General features: G+C 42.1%; 1 protein-coding gene across 1 annotated transcript in view; it reads left to right on the top strand.

Annotated features, from left to right (window-relative positions):
• Window positions 1-13,038, top strand: part of rab3gap1 (RAB3 GTPase activating protein subunit 1) — a 133,380-nt gene extending 120,342 nt beyond the window's left edge. Inside the window, exon 23 of the mRNA XM_050059634.1 lies at window positions 11,589-13,038. Coding sequence (XP_049915591.1) covers window positions 11,589-11,822 — 234 coding nt within the window. The 3' untranslated portion in view covers window positions 11,823-13,038. The remainder of the gene's footprint in view (window positions 1-11,588) is intronic.
• Window positions 13,039-13,284: the final 246 nt, after the last annotated feature.

Here is a 13,284-nt window from a genome sequence, read left to right as displayed (position 1 = left end):
GATCCACATCGTTTTTCAGCCTCACTTACTCTGTTTTGCGCGGCTACAAGAGAAGGCATGGTAGTGAGGGGTTCACAGTCTTGTATGGTTAATATGGGTGCCATTGCTGCACCTATTGCTGCCTGTTTGGCTGCTACATCAGCTAGGTTATTACCTTTGGCTATCAACGAATCAGTCTTTTGGTGGGCTGGACATTTGATTATGGCTAGGGGTTTGGGGAGGAGCATAGCCTCCAACAAGTCAACAATGGCCTCCCCATGTGTGACTGGGGTGCTGTCTGCTCTGCGAAACTCTCTCTGTTTCCAAATGTTTGCGTGGATGTGGCACACTCCATATGCATATGCTGAATCTGTATATACATTCAGTGACTTTCCCTTTGCTAATTTACACGCTGCTGTTAGAGCTTTTATCTCTGCAAGCTGGGCGGAGCAGGGCTGAGCAAGTTTACATGATTGTATAGTCATAAAATCCTGATCGTTGTTGAGCTGTACAATTCCATAGCCTGCATGACTACCTGTGGCGTCCCGAAAACAGGAGCCATCAACAAACAATGTGAGGTCAGCTGAAATGGGCTGATTGTGCAAATCTTCTCGAGCGCGCATGAATTTGTCTGTGTCATGAAGACAGTCATGTGGTGTACCTTCTGTGGGTAGAACCATTTTGGTGGCTGGATTAATGATTGTACAACGTTGAATGTTGAGCTCAGGAGCGGACAGGATGACCTCATATCCTGTGCATCTGGCCTGTGTCAAAACGAATCTGGGACTTGTCAGCAGGGCATGAAGCTGGTGAGAGGTATACAAAGTTACAGGATGTCCCATTGTTAACGAGGATGCTTTTTGTAATGCAAAGACAGCTGCGGCTAGCCCCTGATAATAGGGAGGCAAACCAGCCTCTATGTTATCGAGCTTAGTGCTGTAATATGCTAGTGGTTGTTTACCTGTGGGTGTGTCTTGCATCAGGACGGCACACGCAAACCCAGATTTCTTTGCTACATAGAGATGAAAAGGCTTGGAGTAGTTAGGAGTGCCTAGCGCTGGAGCGGACTGTATGTCTATTTTTAAGGCTTGAAACGCACCTTCTGCTTCCTCTGTCCAGGACAGCTGTGCTGTGTTGTTTGTCTGTCCGGCTGCTTTTGCTAAAACTCTGAGTGGAGCAGTTTTTATAGCATAGTCACAAATCCATGGCCAACTGTATCCTGTCATGCCGAGCAAAGACAGCATGTGGCCCACCGTCTGCGGTTGAGGAGCCTTACTTACTGCCTCTATTTGAGATGGGGCAATGCACTTTTTATCCCCACTCAACTGTCTGCCCAAGTATTCTACAGACTGCTGGCAGAACTGCAATTTGTCTTTACTAACCTTGTGTCCCCCCTCTGCTAATGCTGTGAGCACTGCAATGGAATCTTTTTGACATTGTTCTTTTGAAGAGCTACAGACAAGCAAATCATCTGCATATTGTAGTACAGTGCTTGGCATGACCTTCATAAGTGAATGCAAACAAATATTGAAAGTCTGGGTGTAGCGGTACACTGAAAAAGGCTGAACACAAATCAATGACTGTGTACCACTGTGTGTCGGGTGGTATGTTTGAAAGCAACGTATGTGGATCTGGCACGTGGTGTCTCTGTTTCCACCACTGCATTCACTGCTCTTAGGTCGTGCACTAAACGATAGTCTGAGGAATTTTGTTTCTTGATTGGAAAAATGGGCGTGTTGCAGGGACTTCTAGTTTTGACCAGAACTCCAGCTTTTACCAGGCCCTCAATTGTGGGTCGGATACCATCAATGGCATGCTGCTGGAGAGGATACTGCCTCTGGTATGGTAGGCTAACATGTGGTTTTAGAGTGATGCGGACAGGTTGCGCTGATTTTATCAAGTCTACGTCTGTGTTATGTGCTGTCCATAGCTGTGGTGGAACTTTACTCAGCAACTGTGCATGTTCTTCTGTGACTGCCATCTGTGTGGGAGTAGTACCATCTACAAGTACCTTGTCTGCGACTGCTTCATCACCTGTCTTAGTTGACATTCTGATGTATTGTTTGTCATCTGAAATGTGGATGTATTTGTTCTCGGTGGGTAACCACTCTCGCACCTGCAGTGCACGTCTGACCATAGGACCCAGATGATGAGACTCATAACCTTCTGCTATCATCAGTGTAACATGTGGTGCAGAATTTGGCACCTGAAACCATCCTGCTAATTCTTCTGGGAGGCGGACGGCTGCCGCCACACCTTGAGGTCCTAAATACATGTCTTCACTAGTGATCAGGCATGGTTTTTTATTGAGCACTGCGTCCCAGCATTCTTGATAATCTACATGAGTCTGGTCCGCGTCATACATGAGCGTGCAATGCAGTGGCAGAGTGGGAGTATGTGCTGTGTCAAAATGTAACCTGACCCATGGTTCCCACTCAGTCCATGTCTGTTTGAGGTGAGACTCTTCTGGTGTCAGTTGGAGCCAGTAGACCAACGCCTGTGGTGTCTCTGTGGCGTTCACGGGCAGCTGTGGCATCATGCTTTGTGGGGGGTCTTCAGAGAAGTCTAAATATAGTCCATCTTGAGTACACATGATCTTAGTTTTGAGAGGGCACAATATATCTCTGCCTAGAAGGTTCACTGGCGTATGAGCTGAGTAGAGTAGGGGTGCAAATATGACTTTTCCTGCGATGAGCATTGGAACGGGCTCTGTCAATGGTATGACTTGTGATTTCCCAGAGAAGCCTATGGTCTTGATGGATGACTTACAGGGGGGGAGTTGCATGAATATGTAGCCCCTGTGTCCACCATAAAAGGATATGCTTGTTCGTGGATGACAACAGGTACAGTTGGTTCGTCGTGTGGCTGTAATGAAATGACTGGTGACATTACTTCCCCCTCAGGCTTCTCTGGGCAGCCCTACCATGGGAGCCCTGTTTCCGTGTTCGGCCAATTTTGTGCTGGACCTTCCCATGGGTTGACCTGGACACTCCCTACGTCGGTGGCCGGGCTGGTTACAACCCCAGCATAGATAGTAAGGTGCAGCAGGATTTACTCCTGGATATCCTGTGTTCATTTCCTGGGGGCCTGAGGTTTGCTGTTGCGGTGGCTGGGGTCCTGGAGGAAAGTTCGGTCCCCCTCTCCATCCTCCTCGGCCTGCTGGTCCTCCCCTTGGACCGCCTCGACCCCGCCCCCTCAGGGGCCTCTGGAGTGGTAATGAGTGGCACTGGATTGTCAGTGTTCTGCGTGTGGGGAGCGTCTTCTTTCATCTGCACTTGGCCTTCGTGTCCCTGGCCAAGGTCACTGTGAACCTTCCCTCCACTTGGCCTTCCATTGTTGTTACTGCTCTTGCGTCCCCTACCGAGCGCAGGGGGTATTGTCCCGTCTCTGATGGTGATGTGTCTTGTGAGTATGGTGGTGGTGATGCTGGTAGGGGTGGGGCTGTGGGTATCACATCCATCGGTGCCTGTGGGTCCTTGCTGCGCTCTAATTGCACCATTCGCTTCGGTGCCTGGGGGTCCTGTGGGTCCTGTGGATGCTTGCTGCACTCTACTTGCACCATTTGCTTCCTTCCCCCTGCTTGTCTGAACCACCCTAATACCTCCCTTTCTTTAGCCCTTTTGTTCTTTTTGTTATAACTCGCCTTAGTGTCTTTTGCCTCAATGTGTCTAACTGTGCGTTCACAAATCGCGTCGCTTGATCACAAATGTCACCTTTTTGATCATCGCTTCATCGCTTCAATCGCGATGACGCAACCCTCCTCTCGCAATTTTCTTCACCTCCCGCTATTTTCTCGTCAACCATGGCTGAGTTAACTACCGTAGCTGCTCTTTATCTGTTGTGGACATCTGATTTGGATCGGAGACCCAAACGCCGCCGTGTCTGGGTTCACAATATCCTCCAGAAACGCACACAGCTGGGTGAATATCATCACCTCCTGCAAGAGCTGCATCTGGATGACGGTCGTTTCCAGCGGTACTTCAGGCTGACGCTGGCCCAGTTTGAGGACCTGTTGGCCCGTATCGGTGCGAGGATCTCCCGCCTGGACACCAACTACAGGCGCTATGGAGCGCCTGTCCATCTGTCTCCGGTTAGTTGCTTATAATTTGATCTGATTAAATCTGATTGGATGTCGCGGCACAGCGTCACGCGATGTCGCTTGAAAAGTTCAAATTTTTCAACTTCAAGCGACACGCGATGAGGCAATGGACGCGTCATCGCTTCATCACGTCGCTCTTATCGCCTGAAACGCGTCGCCCGAAGCGACATCGCGTGTCATCGCGTCATTTACATTGATTTTTGAATGGAAACTTGTGGCGTTCATCGCGTCCATCGCGTTTGGTGTGAACGCACAGTTAGTTCTGACTCCACCTCGTCGCAACATGCCAGGTTGAAGGTTCCATCTTTAGGCCAATGATTTTTTCCTGATGTTCTTTTGTGCCATTTAGTCACACAGCGTTGGATTCGGTTTCTCTGACCTGGGTGTTGTGTCATCACTATCTCTATGGGTGTCAGAACCCCTTTTTCCATCTTTCCTTGGTTGGCTCCCATGAAGCCTTGTTTAACTTCACTCGCTCTGGGAATTTGTGTTTGCTCGTCTGTTTCTTTTGTGCGTATCAGTACTAGTAATTTCCCTACTGTGATGGCAGTTTTGTTTTGTTTTTTTTTGTCTTTTGTTTTTTTCCCAGGGGTTATATTCTAATTTATGTGAGCCGTCTCCTAGGGGGACTTTGGTTAAACCTCAAAATTTTCCTGTCTCCCAATCAACTTTTCTCGGCACGACAACAATCTGCAACCCTGGATTAAATTCCACTCCATTCTCTAAATCTTGAAATACTGCCTAGTTCAGAGGAAGTGAAGCTACGGGTCCGCTTTTATAATTGTCAGTGGATCTAATGAGCGGGGAGTCCACAAATCATTCAAAATCGTCTCCCACTGTACACCTGGAAATTCTTCCTTCACTTGTTTCAAATTGGTAAATTTACTAATTATCCAAAGTTTTAGTCGAATCTCTTGCTCGTCTTGCCACTGCTTCTCACCCTTGTTGTCTATGTAGGTTCTTTCTAACCAGATATGTGTTCTTTATGCCTCTAGTATCTACTGAACCATCAGTCATGCAATATTCTTCAGCCCAAGTTTCGTCACTACTGCTGTCACCCTCTTCCATCCAACTCTTAGCAGCCTGATTTTAACTTCTGTCCTTTTTTTTTTTTCCTTCTTTTAGTTATTTATAAAGCTATATTTATTACTTATTTTATTTATTTATAATTTATTACTTATTTTATTTATTTATAAAGCTAAATTAAGATAACAAAAATTTCTTTTTTATTCTCCCCTTAACAGCCAACCAGTTTGTATGGAGTTCACCCGAGCAACTGGTTCGATCAGTGAAACATATGGACTTTCATTGACACCGTTAGGTTTCCAGTCCCCAGACAATTTGTTGACACCGTTAGGTTACCCTTGTCTGGTTTTGTTTCACTGAGACACTGTTAATAACTACCACATTTAACAACCCTTCAAAACAAATCACATAAAACAAACACACAGATACCAGATTATGATGAAAACATTCAGGCACCAAAATGTCAAAAGAATTTTCTTTGTAATGACCTTTAAACCAATAGAGATCCAAAGTATTACATTTTTACAAAGCTTTGTTTTTTCTTGTATAAGCCCACTTCTGCTGGCTGTGTGCACTTTTTATCTACCTCTTACACTCCCCGTCTTCGTCCAGTCGTTAGTCTATTATGTCCTCAGTCTTTTTATCTACACACGTCTATTTATCTTTACCGTATTCACAACAACTTCTATCTTCTCCTATAATATTTACAATTTTTACACTTTGATCGATCTTTTAACTCTTCGCCGTCCCCTCGGGGCTCCTAGCGATTTTTATCTTTTATTTCTTATCTTTTAACTCTTTAGCATTCTGTCCGCGCAGACCTGTTCAGGATGAAAGCTGAAGTGTTTGGGGCACCATTATCTGCTCAGATTCAACTAAATGCTTCAAAACTCATTAGACGATGCTTCACAGTGCAGATGGACAATGACCTGAAGCATACTGCGAAAGCAACCAAAGACATTTTTAAGGCAAAGAAGTGGAATGTTCTGCAATGGCCAAGTCATATCATTTGACCTGAATCCAACTGAGCATGCGTTTCTCTTGCTGAAGCCAAAACTGAGGGCAAAACACCCAAAACACAAGCAGGAAGTGCAGACGGCTGCAGTAAAGGGCTGGCAGAGCATCACCAGGGAAGAAACCCAGCATCTGATGATGCCTATGTGTCCACCACTTCAGGCAGTCATTGACTGTAAAGGATTTGCAACCAAGTATTAAAACTGACTGTTTAATTGATGATTATGTTAGTTTGTCCAAATACTTATGAGCCCTTAAAGTTGGGGGACTGTGTGAAGAAATGGTTGACATTCCTACACGGTTCATACTACATTTTTGAAAAAAGCCTTAAATGAAAGCTGAGAGTCTGCACTTTAAGCAGGTATTCATTGTTTCATTTAAAACCCATTGTGGTGGTGTACAGAGCCAAAATGACGACAACTGTATCATTGTCCAAATATTTATGGACCTGACTGTATATCCCTAAATCCTACACACTGGACCTTTAAGTCTCTTTGTCTGTAGTCTGTAGTGAACATTATGATGTCTCAAGGCAAGATAGAGATGCTTGTTGAAAATTGCTGCATGCTGCATATCTCACACTGTCTTCAATTTTTTAATGAAGACAGTGGGATCCTCCTCAAGCCAATGACTCTACTCAACAAATTTAGGGTGCTCTGAGTTCATATTTTTTTCAAATGTAGGTTGTGAGACATTTCTGATACAAAATAATTTGACTTATTATGTAATAATACTGACTTTGTGGCACCCAGTGAAAACATCTGAAGAGACATTATGGTTGACAGTAATACTGTAACATGCTGTTCACATGGTAAATACTGCAATTCTAGTATCTTTCTCTGAAACATTCTGGCTATCATTTCTAAATGCTATGGGTCACTCTTAATTTTACATTTATGGAACATCACATAGCCAAATTGTTTGAGTGCAACTTTGCACGTTTAAGTTGAAGCTACAGTTATACACAACTTCCTCAGTCAAGTTGGTGCTTTCAGCAGCTTTTTCACAGACTTGTGGCTGACTCACCAGTCTCTTTACCCCATTATTGCTTTTACTTTTACTTTTGGTTTTCCATAAATGTGCTATATATGCTATAAATGCTGATACTGTAGGACACACTGTGTATCGGGATGTTTTTATTAGCTTGGCATTAAAAATCTAAATAAAGGGATATGCAGGTAATTGCACTTTATATTTCTAAGGCCACTATCTTTTTCCTGAGCTCTCAGCTGCATCTGATCTTCTTCAGTAGATCCCACTTTCAAATTAGTTTCCAAGGTCAAGAATGAACTTCAAGTCCAGGTAAAGCAAAAATAAATATGTGTAATGAGTTTGTCACACCACAGCAACATGTGTCATCAAGCACCCAGCCACATCTGAATGATTAAAAAAGTCGCCAAATTTGTAAAATTACTTTCAAAATTTTCAACGAATAGGCAATATTCTCTGCTCGGAGACGCTGTGGGCATGTCTGCAGAATGCGCTGAAGCCAAGCCCACTCACAGGAAAGCTGCAGCCTCTTTAAATTTGTAGCACTACAATGGATGCTCCATCCAGTAGCCTTATAGGATTTGTACAGCAAATTCTGAGCCAGAGGAAATTGACCTGTTTTTGGTTTCCAATTAAAGTTACATTTCTGAAATTGAGAGAATCTAGAGTTAGTCAGATTTTTTTTTTTTTAAGTTCACCCAGGCCCAGTTCAAATGCTGTTCATTGATTCCAGCTCTTATTGATTCCTTTTTCTTATTCTTGACATATTATGTCAGCAAAAAGAAATCAAAATTGTTCAAAGCAGAAACCTCCTTTAATATCTGCTGATTGGGGTTGCCACAGTCATAAACACAGCAAACAGAGTCAGAATAAGTCTTCTGATAAACATTTTCCACCAATATGGAAATGCTTCCACTCTGGTGTCCACACCTAATTTTGAACCTTTCGGAGCATTTCGACCAAAAATAGATTGGTTCAAAACCCAAAAAGTTGGTTCTCAGCTGGAACCAAAAAATACCAGGTTTTTCTTAATATGAAGTCAGTGAGCGTGTCATATTCAAATAGTCTGAAAGAGAGGATGGAGAAGGCAACAATGGAGAAGTTGAGAGAAACTGTCAGAAGAAAAAGTGCAGTGATCTCACTAATAGTTGGTCCGTGTTTGTTTTTCGGGCACTGTTTGCGACATGGTTGCGCGTTCACAATTCTCCTCTGCTCTCTGTATCGCGCACGGTGGAGTTCCACCCGGATGCACACACACACACTCAGACAGGTGCGCCCATACAGGTGAGAACACTAGAGCACAGCTCGGGCTGCATTTTCCTGACTGAACCCGACCTGAATCCGAGACAGTTATAACTGAGCCCCGACCGAACCCGACAGACTTAATGATTTCTAAGTCCGACCCAAGCCTGATGCAGTTTGTTACCTGACATAGTTATTATTATGGACAGTTTGTAAATGACCATCACAAGGCTGCTGTTACGCACAGTCAAACATGCCACTCGCACAGCAGCGCAGCACGGCACTGTACGCCTCACTCAATTGGAGTGGAGCCTGTGTTGCGTTCAGGCGTTGTCGTGTAAATAACAAATTCCAGCACTCAAAAAAAGGTTAAGCTTGGGCACACACTGTTGGGTGATAATAAGCAATATAATCCACAATTTTGCTACTGCTGTTTATTGTGCACTGTGCAGCACCTTCTGTTGATTACACATCCTTGATTACATTGGTTCCCCTCAAAACTGTTGAAAATGCAGGCTGGTTCACTAAATAGCACTAAAGTTCCACAGAAACCTGAACGGAACCAGTTCAAGAACCACAGCTAATTTGGTGGTAAAGGGATATCAGTATAGCTGTGATATTGTCATGCAGTTCACAGCTTATCAATTTCCATTCTACACTAATGTGCAACTACTGCTCCTTAGCATTACAATACAGAGTATATGCATGGGTATGCTTGTGTGGTAATGGGCAGTCAAACAGACACAAATATGTGCTTTTTTTTTTTTTGTTGTCCATCCGACTATATTTTTGTGTTGTTTCTTCCTCTGCTGCTTACGTCAAGCTGGCTGACTTCACCAGTGACGAGGTAACCATGAGCAATGAGACTTTTTCTTCCAACAACCAGTATACCCCTACCCCTCTAGATTCCCTTAGTAACATTCCAACAGCAAACACACACAGAATTACACAAGTTCACACCCAGAGTTTTGGACCCTAATGTTAACTTATCATGCAAACGTACATGCAGTACATGTGAATATTCATTGGGTACTAGAAGTCCTGCATGAGTCCATCCCCAACCAAGCACACACAGACACATATGCATAGCCACTTTCTCCTTTAAAGCCCCAATCAGTTTCTTAGATGACAACACCTAGAATAAATTAAACCCCATAAAAACCTTTCTTAAGCACAAACAGACCTTTTTCATACAATTCTTAACAGTGTATTTTATCTTCATTTTCTTTCATATTTGTCCAATGTGACCTGCTTTCACAGCAGGGAATTTTTGATGACATGGAGGTTTGCACTGCAAAATATTATACCTGTTGTAGTTTTAGTCTTACTGTTCTTGTGTCACACTTATAGAAAGCTGTTGTTTGATGTCCTGTAGCTCCCGCCTAGCTACTTTGTGTCTTTGCACTCCTCCTGATTAACACACCCCCACCACAATAAATAGATAGGCACATAGAACCAAATCACTCAAAGCCACTCCACTCCACTCCACGCCACTCCACTCCACTCCACTCCACTCCCTTTCCTTTACTGTCCTTAAATTTAGGAGAGATATTGGTATATGTATTCAGCTTCCCTTTTTCCTTCCTCCTCTGGAGAAGCCTGGACCAGGGGAAGAGTTTCTTGGCTAAGCCGCTTTTCCACTGCACACACACACACACACACACACACACACACACACAAAAACAAACAGACAGACAAACAAACAAAAAAAAAAAACACTAACACCCACTATCATCTGGCTTTTTAATGTGATGGGAAAGATTACAATTGGCATTCACAACTGGCTCCAGCTGTGATTGGCATTGATGGAAACACAACACCCAGTTGAATGCACAAATTTTAGCCCCTTAACCGGTGAGATGCAGTGACGCACCCACCAACATACCATCCATCTCCCCCCAAGCAGCACTTAAACATTGTTCCAATTTAGTCTGTACTTAGTTTGAAAGGGAGACTGAATATGTAAGAGATATATAATAACAAGTAACCAACGGAAAGTTTTCACATGCCTCCATACTGCTTTCTACGGTTTACTAACCTGTTTTCCAGCCTGTCCATGTATCTAATGTGACTGGATTTTCAAAAGAAAAGCCCCAGATGGTAACAGGAGTATACCAGGGGCCAGACAAAGCTGAATTTTAAAAATAAAAGCCCCTAGATGATTATCTAATCAAATTTAAAGCTTTTTTTTTTTCAAATTCTCAGTTGTAGTCAGTTACTATATATACACATACATATATATACACACACATATATATATGTGTGTATATATATATATATATATATATACTGTATATGTATATATACATATATATACATATATATGTATGTATGTATACATGCATATATGTATATATATATATAAATATAGATATATATATATATATATACACACACACATATATATATATATACATATATATACATATATATATATACACGTATATATATTTACATATATATATAGAAATTATGAAAATATATAGAAATGATGAAAAAAACACAATGTTCAAAAGAAGTCATAGCAGAAATGTCTTTAAAGGGCTGACCAGTTTGACGTTTGAATGGTTTTTGTACCTGAAAGTGTGCAGATGTCAGAAATTCAAAGTGGGATAGATAAAAGGTGTGTGTGCGTGTGCGTGTGCGTGTGCGTGTGCGTGTGCGTGTGCGTGTGCGTGCGTGTGTGTGTGTGTGTGTGTGTGTGTGTGTGTGGTTTTAGATCTGAAAAAGCAAAAAGGCAGTCAAATCTGAATAACTAATTATTTGTAACGAGAGAATTATTATGTATATTACTCATACAGAACAGCTTGCAGTCAAAAGAAAAAACAAGGGGACAGAGGCAATCTACAGTCTGGAAAATTAAAAAAGCAACATTCGGTTTTTGGATAATAGTATCAAACTATTTACATTTTATTAATTGTAATGAATATTTTTGATATTTAAACCAATAAGTTTAAAATCCAGACAGAATATTCAAAAGGTGACAGTTGAAGGAAGTCAAAGTATTGCAACACAAACTTTATTACTGGCTTTGGTCTTTCATTAATTGTTGAATAAAAAAAAACTGCAAGTTTATTCATTGTGAAAATGTAAATTTGAGCTAGCTTATGTGTGATTTTTACCATAAACTGGTGTGTCAGGCTCCACTTTTTCAAACTACATACAGACCTCTTCAGCATCTTCTCTGTCTAACTTTTCATTGCCGTTAAGTAACATTTCACCCTATGTCCCCCCTTAGGCTGCTCTCCTGGCACCACTGGATGAAGACATGGGGCATGACAGAAAGACGACTGGAGGAAGCAATAAAGTGTCTGACTTCCCTCCTCCTGCAGGCAGAGAAATTGTGTTGCGTACATGTGTTCCTCGGCCAGCACCATACTCCAAAGCTCTGCCTCAGCGGCTATTCTGTGTGTTGATGAGGGAGGAGTTCAGGCTGGCAGGGGCCTTCTCTTCAGACACTAATTTTTTCTAAGACCAAAAACCTATCACACAATATTTGATCTGAAAACATGTTCCATTTGCTCACCCCCTTGAAACCAGAACTTGAAGAGCAGTGAAAGACGGAGGGTGGCACATTAAAAAAATGATTCTCTGTTGGTCCTCTGTTGGTTAATGAGTTTGTTTGTGGGTACAAATGCTTGTTCAGTGAATGTTTTTATTCAGGCATAACATATCTGTGTTGGTTATGTATCTCCAGCCAACACCCTAATGAGCATTGCTATCTGAAATGAGAGAGATCACTTTATATACCTAACTTTAGTTGGTCCTTATGGCATTGCAAAAAGGGTAAAAATTCCCAGCATCACAAAGGCAAGGGGCACATTTAGATTTCTTGTACTACAGACTGCTGTAATTTCACTGTGCACAATGGCAAATATCAAGCAGTTTTGATATAGAAGCAATTTAAAATGAAGTGTTACCAAATGTAATCTGTTTATGAGTGGGCAACTTAAAACTGAGCTAAAAGATGCAAGTGCTGTAGTTACAAGTGAAAGGGGTGAGAGTAAAATCTTTTCATCCTCACACTGGTGATGCACTGCACCCTCATCGATATCACACAGACACATTTTTTCCTCTCAGCTCTGGCCTTGCCAAAACACTGTAACCACTGTTTTTCACATAAGATGTTGCTCTGTTGTAGTGTAACTGAGTAAAAGAAACTATCAAAATGACATTATTTTTGCAATTTCCCTATAACTGGCCACATGCTAAGTGATAGCATAACTTCATACCATTATTCTCTCCTTGTGTTGTTGTGCACAGAACAGGTTTATTGATCCTGCTTGTTAATGTGCTATTTGCAGTTCGGCGCTAGGTCATAGGCTTAAAAAGTTGCTGATACCTAACAGGAGGGTTCTAGACAGGAATGCTTGTTGAAAATACACGAGTGCAATTACACAGCAGTCAATCCTGCTCTGAAGTACAATTACATACTTAATGTTAGAAAAATATCGCTTTACTTATCACAGCAGAAGACAGTGTGATCATTCTTAAGTTTGCTTTCATTTAAATGAAAAATAGTTCTATCATGTGAACCAATGCTTTGTAGGTGTAATACTGATGTACATTAACAAGTGATTGATTAACAAGTGATGTGTCAAGTCGTTTGTTTTCGTGTGCAATATGTGTACAGTAAATGTCGGTCCAAAAAGTCCTCTGATCTAAAAATAAACACTGTTCTGCCATATTCAGTAATTCTGGCTTGGCCATGGGCATCATCAGTACTTGACAGTGTTATAAATTGGGAGGCTAGTTAGGAGTCATATTCTTTTTTGCACCATTTGTCACAGATAGATTTATGTACAGATGCAAAGGGGGTGGATTGTGTGTGCCTCCTATTTGGCTTACATGACTCCTCTATAGTGAGAGAGCCACATAAAGAAGGCATTGTACAAATGGTTCAGGCATGTGACTGGCAAATGACAATGTATTCT

This window comes from Epinephelus moara, chromosome 13 (assembly GCF_006386435.1).
Source record: "Epinephelus moara isolate mb chromosome 13, YSFRI_EMoa_1.0, whole genome shotgun sequence".
Classification (NCBI taxonomy): Eukaryota; Metazoa; Chordata; class Actinopteri; order Perciformes; family Serranidae; genus Epinephelus; species Epinephelus moara.
The sequence above is the reverse complement of the archived record's forward strand: the minus strand, read 5'-3'. Positions and strand labels throughout refer to the sequence as shown.